Genomic DNA, 11,541 nt, shown 5'->3' with positions numbered 1-11,541 from the left:
CAAATAGGGCGTGTAGACTCTATAGCCATTTGCATGAAAAAAAGTGAAGGTATGGGCGGGGCACGCGAGTGCTGCTCTATAATTCATGCAAAACGTGGCAGTACAGTCAAGGCACGTGGTCTGTTTTGCAGGTGAAAAGTGGAAGCAAAGTCAAGGCATGTGAGCTCATTCAATGCCCCTTCATAACAACACTTTCCCTCTAGAAGAGATGGATTACTTGTAAGATGGTGCTATGGATAGATATGGCAATCCAAAGATTCATAAGCTAGTACTTACATCAAAAAGAATTGTAAGGGTTACGCTGATAGTAAGATATAGACTAATTATTTGAGATGAAGAGGTTGTTGTCACAATATTATTAGAGAAGTAACTAGTCAAAAAAATACCATTTGCATATGTTATTAGACAAAATTACAAATCCTTTAAACTCCATTTGCAAACTTTAAGATATCTAATTCTTCATTCCCTCAAAATCTTGTAATATGTATTTGACATCAATCAATTCCAATTTAGATTGTAAATTCAATGAACTGATACCTTTTTCTTTTTTTTAAGGTGGCCATAATTCTACTAACATAATAGTAATGAATCACTTATATATTAACATTATGCTTCTCATAGCACCATATACATTCTACTTGTTTCAACCATAAAATCATTAACATATTACTACCACTCTCAAGAGAACACTAATAGTATTAACATTGATATTGTTGCTTGATCTAACTATGTAGTTAATATTCATGATTGAATATTAGTATTATTATTCATCAACCTTAATACAATAACCATATTAAAGCTCTTTTTGTGACATTAATAGTGTCACTTGATCTAATCATTATGACCACAATAATTTTAAAATTAATTTAGTAGCATTAACATTATATCTAGATTCCAAATATATTATTTGATAATGACATTCATGTTGGAGGTCATTGATAGTACTAATGTTATTACCTTGAGTCTGATATTTACATTCACCAACTCTTGTAACATTGCAATATTATTATTATATGCCATAACATGATAATATTATTTATTTTAATCATAAAATTACTAATATCATTTGTGTTTTATAACAATAACATCAATGTTCATTCCAATCATGATATTGCGAAATAACATTAATGTTTTTAAAAATCACAATAATATCACTATCTATTACATTACTAATTATAATTGTAACTATTACCCATATTATTGTTAATGACATAACTTAGTTAGTTGGAACAATTACCATTCCTGACACTCCTAGAATAACCTTAATTCTACTAATTATGCCACATATATGTGTATACCCAATGCCTTGTGTGGATACTCAATCTAAGTCGTCCATTAGGGTGGGGAAATCAATGGCTCAAGAAATAAAACATAAAATAGCCTAGACATGATTGGCAATTCTATCCTCAAATATCAGGTTTATGTATCTGCAAAGTAGTCTCTCGACCCAAATGAAAATGAATTATCAGGGGCATCATTTTCACCATTGGGTTCATTTCCCTCAACAGATGATTATGAAATGACCACAAACAAGACAAGTGACAAGTGTGCAGATTCTTGCTAATACCAATAATTCATTTGATTTCAAAACTAACCCAGCTGCAGAGCACCCACCTTTTTTACGGCAATGGAGGGAAACGTCAGGCGTAAGATGTGAGGAGATTCTGATGTAAGTTCCCAACATAACAAGCCTAACGGCTAATAAGGGAGAATTTTATAGTTCAACGTAGAATGATGGTTGTGTATCACACTAGGAAAAAAATTTATATATAGATTTAGGATTTAATTTAATATTTTATTACTTTTTGGTTTAAAATATGTTTAATCTAATTTTTATTAGTTTGTGATTATGTTTTTCGATAGGATTGTAGGTATAATCACATTCTTTGTGTTTCTAAATTTTAAAATCGAGGGTTAGCAAATTTGAAATATAATCATTATTTATCAATATACGTATCAAAATTTGAATTTTTATGTGTAGAGTTGTGTATATAAAGATGTCATCTTGACACACTTTGTGCATCATCTTATAATAAAATAACAAAACATTAAAAGAATGAAGAGCTTTTTCCTTTAAATTGTGTGAATTATTCATCACTTATGATCTACTATCTCTATTGCAGCTTCCTCTCCAATGTGGATTGCTTTCATTTCTACGACAATTCAATCCTCTTGTATAGGATGCATTCCTTCTCATAGCCATCTTTCAATTCTTCTCTTTCTACATTATAATCTTCAATTTATTCCTCTTCTTCTAGGTAACACAAATCAACACCTCCATCAAAATTAGCTTTGTCCCATTCATTTATTTATGCTCTTGGAAGATCTCATTCAAATGTTTTTTATCCATTACTATTTTTTCAAACTATTCAAGGGATTTAATCTTTCCTACTCTAATGGTTCCACTCATTATTTAATCCTTGACTCAATGAAATTCCTCTCTAATAATGGCTCTTGCCCACAAGGTGAATAATTGTTCTCACCATTCTTTTTCACCTTCTTATAACTCTTCAACACCTTTGCTATAGATTTATCCTTCTTTTCTTGCTCATGGTTCCATAAATCACATTCCTCCACTAGACACCATAACTCTTTTAACTCAATCTCTAACTTTTGTAACTCCTTTTTTATTGTTTCTTTGTTAGCTTCTTTCTCTTCCTTTGTCTTACTCTTCCTTCCAATTTGGTTATCTTCTTTTTCACATCATGATATCATTCCATATTTGACTTTACAGCCAAAGTTCAAGCACATGGCTACACTTCCTCCTTGCTTCCTCTAAACTCTCACTTTTAGAACAAAGTGGTTCATCACAACACAACATAATTCATTTAGATCAATGATACATATTTCTCACAAAAATTACATCTCCCTTGTTCTTCTTAAACATTAAATTTATGGTTTCTCTCGACATGGGATGTCTTCTAAGTTGTAGCAGCAACTTTGACACTCATGGGCCTCCTCTAAATTTATAATTAGTAATTTCTTCATTACTACATAGGCTAGTTGCATTTTGCAGTGTTCTACTTTGTTATGTTTTTTCTCCTTCCCCAACTATGTGGTTTTCCTCGGACTCCTCTAGCTCTAAACAACCTTATGCGTTCTCACATCACAAGAAACATTGAAGACCTTAAATTTCATACCATAGAGCATGTTGAGAATAGAAATCTTTGTAGATGAACTTGAAATGTAAATCTCAAACCAATGTCAAAGATGACACAATGAGCTACTACCTAATGCCAAAACCCATGTATTATGTCCTCCTTAATGGAATGCACAAATCTACTCACATTCCTCTTTCACAACCAATCTTTCATCATTTTCATAAACTGTGCAAATTGCCCTAATACCAAACTGATCCAAACACCCACCTTAGCACAAACCTCCAAATATGACTTTTCCAATACACACAAACATAAATTTAAGAAGCATTAAAGATTCTTTATTACTCACAACAAACAACTACAAAAGGAAACAAATAGATAATGTTATCCAAAAGGGTTAATTAACTAAAAATAAGAGAACTTAGAAAATAGCAAGAGAAATATTTCTATTAACCAAGAAAATATTTTTCATACCTCAAAGCTCAATTCTTCTATCATCATCTTTCCCCCACGTTACAAATCTCTAGCCTAAATATCTCCTCTCATTACTCTCAAAGACACTTACTCTTAATCAAGCTCTAACTCTCTAATTATAGAATCCATGTTGCCACAATTTCTAATAGTCTAACCCACTAAAATCTTCTACTAAACATAGTAAAAACAATTAAAAGAATCTCCTCCTAAAAATTTAGTTGGTGATCAGCGCCTGAGTTTTAGGAGTCCATTTACATCACTTTTAAATATAGTTACTATATTTTTTTATTTTACAATATATGAATAGTTTATTACATTATAATTTTATGAATTTAATATTGCTACACCTTGTAAAATAATACCTTCAATATTAAAAATTAAAAATTTAATTTATTACTATTAATTAAATAAAAAATCTAAGTAATGAGTAAAACAAATTTTTAAAAAATTTCGAACCTTATCATTGAATTAACATTTTATTTTATATCATCAATGTCCATATACAAAACTCAATCCAATAAAACCAAAAACACATTTGTATTATCAATTAATACACCCTTCACTATCTACATGAAGAGTTTAGCAAAATTAAAACATGGTTAAGGTCTATTTTTAGCAAAATAGCTGTTAACACAATATTGTTTTGATTTTACCACAAGTTGCCAAACGAGAAAGAACGTTTTGTGACAGCATGGATGACATACCTTATGTGGAAGTAGGACACGAGACAAAATGAAACAAAACATATCCCTTTCTCCGGGATAACAAAAGAAGTGAAACAAAATAATGGCTCCAAAAAGAAAATCATTCATTCAGTTGTCGCTTCATGGCGGTAACGAATAGATTAAAATTATTCGATGAGGATCCCCCGTCCTTGACTGCATCCCTAGCAATAATCTTCAATTTTCTAGCTCCCTCTCTTATTTCAAGGCCTTGTTCCGATTCCAGCAAAATCTCTACGCCTTTTACAAACTCTTCCTGCTCTATCATTCCTTGGCTATTCGCATTCAATGGCAGACCCAATTTCCACACATCCACAACATACGTGCGGTTAAGAAACTGGTCTGCAAAATAAGGCCAACAAAGCATGGGCACGCCCATGGTGATGCTTTCCTGCACAGAGTTCCATCCACAGTGAGTCACAAAACAGGCTATGGAAGGATGAGATAACACCTCTAACTGTGGCGCCCACGAAACTATGCAACCTCTATCTCTCACTCGATCCAAGAAACCAGCAGGTAAAACAGCTTGGCTTCCTTTCATTAGATCGGAGCGCACAACCCACAGAAATGGTCTCCGTGTGGCCTCTACTCCCAGAGCGAGCTCTTCCAATTGTTTTTCACTCAGAACTGCCAAACTTCCAAAAGATATGTAGATCACAGAGTCTGCACACTGTTTATGTAGCCACTGTAAGCATCCTGTATCATTTTTCCAGAAGCTTGGAAGAACCTTCGTGGTCGTCCTGCTATGGAGAAACTCGGGAGGAATTAGAGGACCTATTGGATAAACGCCCACTTCTTTAGACAACGTTTCGACAACTGGAGCTTCAATCTCTAAGAAAGAATTGAAGAGGACCCATTTGATGGGCTTGATTTCTTCTCCCATGCGAATCCCTTTCCGGAACATGTATTCGCCTGCCCACAACCACGGAAGATCTCCAGAATGCAGCGCCGGCATGGAGGGGAGATATTTTGTTTTTTTATTTTCCTTTGGAATTCCTTCACATAAAACCCACAAAGATGAAAGAGGTTTTTAAATGTCGTTTCCATCATAAAAATAAATGCTAAAATCGATTGAAAGAGTATGATTTTATGTTACCATCAGAATGAAGGATGCCAAGCTAGAGCAGATGGGCACTAAAGTAGCGAATGGCGAAGAGTGAAACAAGAGCTGTGTGAAAAGCGGCGAGGGGAAGTTCATGGAGCGTGGCTACCGCCTGTAAGCCAAAGCACATCCAGACGTCTGCAATTATACAGGTGACCTTGTTTTCTTCTTCCCTGGCGTTTATTTCCTGAATGACTCTATCAATTACAGAAGGCCCCATGTCCTTTGCCAACAACTCAATTCCATTTTCAATTCCTTCCGGAGTATCCATTAGGGGGATTTCAACGGGAACGGATATCATTCGGATGTTATCATGAATGAAGGAATTTGGAGTGTTGGCTGTGAGTATGCGGTTATGATTGGTGTCGGAGTTGAGGAAAGTGAGGAGGAATCCATGGGAGACGAGCTTCCAGGCGAGCTGCATCATGGGATTAACGTGACCCTGTGCAGGAAGAGGAATGAGAAGAGCGTGGGGAGCCATAGCTTAGTTCTGTATCCCTCTCCAGACCGACACAAATCTATTATTCTTCTCAGCAAAGAAGCCAAAACAGAATGGATAACTTAAAAGTTTTTTTTGTGGATGACAGAAAATCTTCATTATAAAAAATATAATGGATTAAACATCATTTTGAGAAGGGACCCATGTGCCTGAAAACTTGTTTTTTAAAACTTTGCCTCTTGGTATTGTTAAAGGGAATAGCCAAACCCACTATTTGATGTTGCAATAGAATAAATTCGAGGTGCTTTCCAAGTTACTATATCCTTTGCTATGTATAGATATGGCAATCGGAATATTTTAATGAAAAAGGACAGATAAATAAGAAATAATTTTATGGTTCACCGTAGAATGATAGTTGTGATAAAATATCAGAGTAGAAAAGTGGATATATATAGTTTTATGTTTATTTAATTTATTTTAGTTATTTTGATATATCTATTGATTCGAGATTTATTTTAATATTTTGTCATTTTTTATTTAAAATATATTTAGTCTAATTTTTAATAAATTGTGATTATTTTTTTGTAGGATTGTAGGCATAATCACATCTTTTAAGTTTCTAAATTTTAAATAATCAAGGTTAACAATTTTTAGATATGATCATTATTTATCAATATAGGTATCGAAATTTTGAATTTATATATATAGAGTTGTGTAAGTAAAGATGTCATCCTAAGACACTTGTGCATCATCACATAAGAGAATAACAAAACATCAAAAGGACAAAGAACACTTCTCTTTTTTGCATGGATTAGCCATCACTTTTGATTTATAATTAACATTAGTGATCAATAATAATCATCCATCAACAATCATCAAAGATAAAACTAAATAATTTTTCTAACACAACTTTTCATCAATTTGCATCAAGCATTAATATAGATTCAATGGCTAGCTCAACAACATACATTATCACATCATATCAATTTCACATCAATTTCACTGCCACTCTATAACTTTTTATCATTGTTAACTTAGTTTCAAGACTCAACCAACGTGCAAGTAAGTCTTAAACAAACCTTATATAGAAATCCCAATGTTGTTCCTTATTGCCACTTTTTTCTTTCTTTCTTTATATATTGTTGCATAAATAGAAGCTGTGAATGTTTGAAAATAATGATTATGGTGTTAAAAATAAATAAAATTAAAAATGGATAGGTTGTACCTATAAATAAGAATTGTTACACAATGTATCCCAAACACATAATTTAGCTATGATTTAATTTATTTCTTCTCTCTAATCTAGAATCTAATTTTAGATCTTAAATATGAGCATTCTATCATAGCATTACATCAATTAAATTTTAAATTATATTGATATATTTCAATTCAATTTCAAATCTTTTTTAATTTCAATCTTAGTCCACTTTAGTTGACTTATATACCTTGAATATATTGACTTTTTTTAAAAACATTTCACTAAACACTAACTAAAATTTATTATGTAGATCTTTTGGTAGAGAATAACTTGAATTCAATTAAATATATTGTATCAATCATAAAATGATAGTGATACATAAATTGTATAATAGTCTAGAGAAGATAAATTGAGTATAATTTAGAACCATAGATAAATTGAAGAGATATTTTTAAAAGATGGTAGAGCACAACTTGATAATCAAATCGAGAAATTATTAACAAAATTGTAAAAGATAGAAATAATGCATCAATTTTTTTTAGATAATAATTTGTTACATTGTAACGGCTTTTTAAAGCCTTGGTTTTTCCTATAAAAACTACCTATAGGAATAAATTCTCAAAAACTAACCAACCTAATTTTATTAATTATTTAAGCCAACCAAGAATACGTAATATTCTCCTGCATCTCCCCCCTCCCCCCCTCCCCCTCACATTAATCTCAACAAAGGATAAAACATTCTATGGGTTGATCACAACAACCCTTCTGGAGACTTTGACCAAGCACCTTAACCTATCCTCCTTGCTCACCCAAAAAATACCAAACTAATCTCATTGATTGAAATCTTTTTTATTGTAGAACTTGCAACCATTTGCACAACATGAGAGAATATTAAGTGTTTCCAACCTTCTTGCACAATGAGTCACCTTTCCTCCAAAAGTTCACATCTCTTCCAAGTGTGTCTAATGTCTCCTCTAGTGCTACCAATGATAAAACAACTCTCCTTTAAGAGTCTACATCTCCTTCAATTATGTCGAATCCCTCCTCTAATGTTGTGGAAACAATACCTTCTCCAATGTACAAAACACCAACCAAATGTGAATATGCCAAGTGAACCCACAAGAAAATCTAACCCCCTTGGTCCTTGAAAGGATAAAAATAATGCAATCCCCACTTTTCTTTAGGGACACAAATGAGAAAAGGATGTGCTTCTCATGCATGGATCACCACTAAGTGAGAAGTAAGCTCGACATGATAACAAATCTCCTTCCTTTATTTTCGCCATCCTCCAATGATATCTTGTTATTCTTTATTCATTTGATATCTTATTTGACTCTAAAATAAAACAAACATGTGAATCTTCAAAAACATAAATGACTCCAAGAATACAAACAACATTTGATATATGTGTGTTCATAATTACTATATTTTTTATTTTATAATATATGAATGATTTATTACATTTTAATTTTATGAACCTAATATTACTACATCTTGTAGGATGATGCTTTCAACATTAAAATCTATTTAATTTATTAGTTTTAATTATAAAAATAAAAAAATCTAATTACCAAATAAAACAAAAAATTAAAATTTCTCCATATCTTATCATTGAATTATAATTTTATTGAATTATAATTTTATTTTATATATTAATGGACCTATACAAAACTCAATCCACCAAAAAATTTTTAAAAAACACATTTATATTAGTAATTAATACACCCTTCACTATCTACATGAAGAGTTCAGCAAAATGAAACCATGGTCAAGGTCTATTTTTAGCAAAATACCGTTTAACACAACATTGTTTTGATTTTACAACAGGTTGCTGAACAAGAAAGAACATTTTGTAACAGCATGGATGACATAACCTATGTGGAAAGTAGGACACAAGACGCAATGAAACAAAACAGATCCCTTTCTGCAGGATAACGAAAGAAATGAAACAAAGCAAGTCATTCATTCGGTTGTCGCTTCATGGCAGTGACAAATAGATTAAAGTTATTCGATGAGGATCCCCCGTCCTTGACTGCATCCCTAGCAATTATCTTCAATTTTTTCGCTTCCTCTCTGATCTCCAGGCCTTGTTCCGATTCCAGCAAAATCTCTACACTTTTCACAAATTCCCCCTGCTCTATAATTCCTTGGCTATTCGCATTGAATGATAGACCCAATTTCCACACGTCCACAACATACGTGCGGTTAAGAAATTGGTCTGAAAAATGAGGCCAACAAAGCATGGGCACGCCCATGGTGATGCTTTCCTGTACAGAGTTCCATCCACAGTGAGTCACAAAACAGGCTATGGAAGGATGAGATAACACCTCTAACTGTGGCACCCACGAAACTAAGCAACCTCTATCTCTCACGCGCTCCAAGAAACCAGCAGGTAAAATAACTTTGCTTCCTTTCATTAGATCGGAGCGCACAACCCACAAAAATGGTCTCCGTGTGGCCTCCACTCCCAGAGCAAGCTCTTCCAATTGCTTTTCGCTCAGACCTGCCAAAGTTCCAAAAGATATGTAAATCACAGAGTGTGCACACTGTTTATCTAACCACTGTAAGCAATCTGTGTCATTCTTCCAGAAGCTTGGAAGGACATTCGTGCTTGTCCTGCTATGGAGAAACTCAGGAGGAATTAGAGGACCTATTGGATAAACGCCCACTTCTTTCGACAACGTTTCCACTACTGGAGCTTCAATCTCTAAGAAAGAATTGAAGAGGACCCATTTGATGGCCTTGATTTCTTCTCCCATGCGAATCCCTTTCCGAAACATGTATTCGCCTGCCCACAACCACGGAAGATCTCCAGAATGCAGCGCCGGCATGCAGGGAAGATATTTCATTTTTTAATCTTCCTTTGCAATTCCTTCACATAAAACCCACAAAGATGAAAGATGTTTTGAAATGTCATTTGCATCATCGAATAAAAACTAAAATCGATTGGAAGAGTATGATTATATGTTACCATTAGAATGAAGGATGCCAAGCGAGACCAGATGGGCACTAAGTAGCGCATGGCGAAGAGTGAAACAGGAGAAGTGTGAAAAGCGGCGAGGGGAAGTTTATGGAGCGTGGCTACTGGTTGCAAGCCAAAGCACATCCAGACGTCTGCAATTATACAGGTGACCTTGTTTTCTTCTTCCCTGGCGTTTATTTCCTTAATGACTCTATCAATTACAGAAGGCCCCATGTCCTTTGCCAACGCCTCAATTCCATTTTCATTAATGCCTTTCAGAGTATCAATAGGCGGGATTTCAACGGGAACGGATATCATTCGGATGTTATCAAAGAAGGAATTTGGAGTGTTGGCTGTGAGTATGCGGTTATGATTGCTGTCGGAGTTGAGGAAAGTGACGAAGAATCCATGAGAGACAAGCTTCCAGGCGAGCTGCATCATGGGGTTAACGTGACCCTGTGCAGGAAGAGGAATGAGAAGAGCGTGGGGAGCCATAGCTTAGCTCTGTAGCCCTCTCTAGAGCGACACAGATCTATTATTCTTCTCAGCAAACAAGCCAAAATATAATGGTTAAGTAAAATAACTTTGTGAATGATAGAAAATCTTCATTATAAAAAATATAATGGATGAAACATCATTTTTGAGGAGGACCCATGCCTGAAAACTTTTGCCTCTTAGTTAATATCGTATAGTTCGATCGCACTGTCTAGTTTTTCGACTCTTCCTTAAAGACATAGTGAACATTGCGTTACGCATTATCACATCCGCCATAAAACACTCTCTGCAATAACGTTTGAACATTGTGATAACCAGCTGCAGCGGCCCCACCGAGTTCAGCTATATATTAGTTTTCTTAAACTTTGCCTCTATGTACTGTTAAAGGGCATAGCCTAGCCAATCTTTAATGTTGCACAATAAATTCGACGTGTTTTCCAAGTTTCTATAGATATGGCAATCGGAATATTTGAATGCAAAAGACAGAAAGATTTGAGAATTTTATACTAATATAATATCACAGATAAATGTATATAGTTTTATCTTTAGTTATTTAATTTATTCTAGTTATTTTGATACATTTATTGATTTGAGATTCAATTGAATATTTTGTTTCTTTTATTTAAAATATACTTAATCTAATTTTTATTAACTTATGATTGTAGACATAATCACATCTTTTATGTTTCTAAATTTCAAATAATCAAGGCTAGCTATTTTTAGATATGTTTATTATCTATCAACATGGGTATCAAAATTTTGATATATATATATATATATATATATATATATATATATATATATATATATATATATATATATATATACAGAGAGAGAGAGAGAGATGTGTATAAAGATGTCATCCTAAAACACTTGTGCATCATCACATAATGGAATAACAAAACATCAAAAGGGCAAAAAACACATTCATCTTTTTGCATGAATTAGTCATCAATTGTGATTTATAATTAACATTAGCAATCAATAATAATCATCCATCAACAATCAACAATTGACACTAATCATCAAAATAACACTAAATAACTTA

General features: G+C 33.4%; 3 protein-coding genes across 3 annotated transcripts; all 3 read right to left on the bottom strand.

Moving 5' to 3' along the window:
• Positions 1 to 4,217: 4,217 nt before the first annotated feature.
• On the bottom strand, positions 4,218 to 5,940 carry LOC131868276 (UDP-glycosyltransferase 74E1-like). Its single transcript, XM_059215624.1, has 2 exons — positions 5,394 to 5,940; positions 4,218 to 5,293 (listed from the first exon to the last, which is right to left on the bottom strand). Exon 2 carries the CDS (start codon positions 5,250 to 5,252, stop codon positions 4,380 to 4,382), a length of 873 nt encoding a protein of 290 aa, XP_059071607.1. The 5' UTR covers positions 5,253 to 5,293; positions 5,394 to 5,940; the 3' UTR covers positions 4,218 to 4,379.
• Positions 5,941 to 8,994: 3,054 nt separating this feature from the next.
• Positions 8,995 to 9,885, bottom strand: LOC131868256 (UDP-glycosyltransferase 74E1-like). Its single transcript, XM_059215601.1, has one exon. The coding sequence runs from the start codon at positions 9,883 to 9,885 to the stop codon at positions 8,995 to 8,997; it is 891 nt and encodes a 296-aa protein (XP_059071584.1).
• On the bottom strand, positions 9,882 to 10,493 carry LOC131868255 (UDP-glycosyltransferase 85A2-like). The gene has a single exon (XM_059215600.1). It carries the CDS (start codon positions 10,491 to 10,493, stop codon positions 9,882 to 9,884), a length of 612 nt encoding a protein of 203 aa, XP_059071583.1.
• Positions 10,494 to 11,541: the final 1,048 nt, after the last annotated feature.

This window comes from Cryptomeria japonica, unplaced genomic scaffold (assembly GCF_030272615.1).
Source record: "Cryptomeria japonica unplaced genomic scaffold, Sugi_1.0 HiC_scaffold_201, whole genome shotgun sequence".
NCBI classification, from domain to species: Eukaryota; Viridiplantae; Streptophyta; class Pinopsida; order Cupressales; family Cupressaceae; genus Cryptomeria; species Cryptomeria japonica.
The sequence above is the reverse complement of the archived record's forward strand: the minus strand, read 5'-3'. Positions and strand labels throughout refer to the sequence as shown.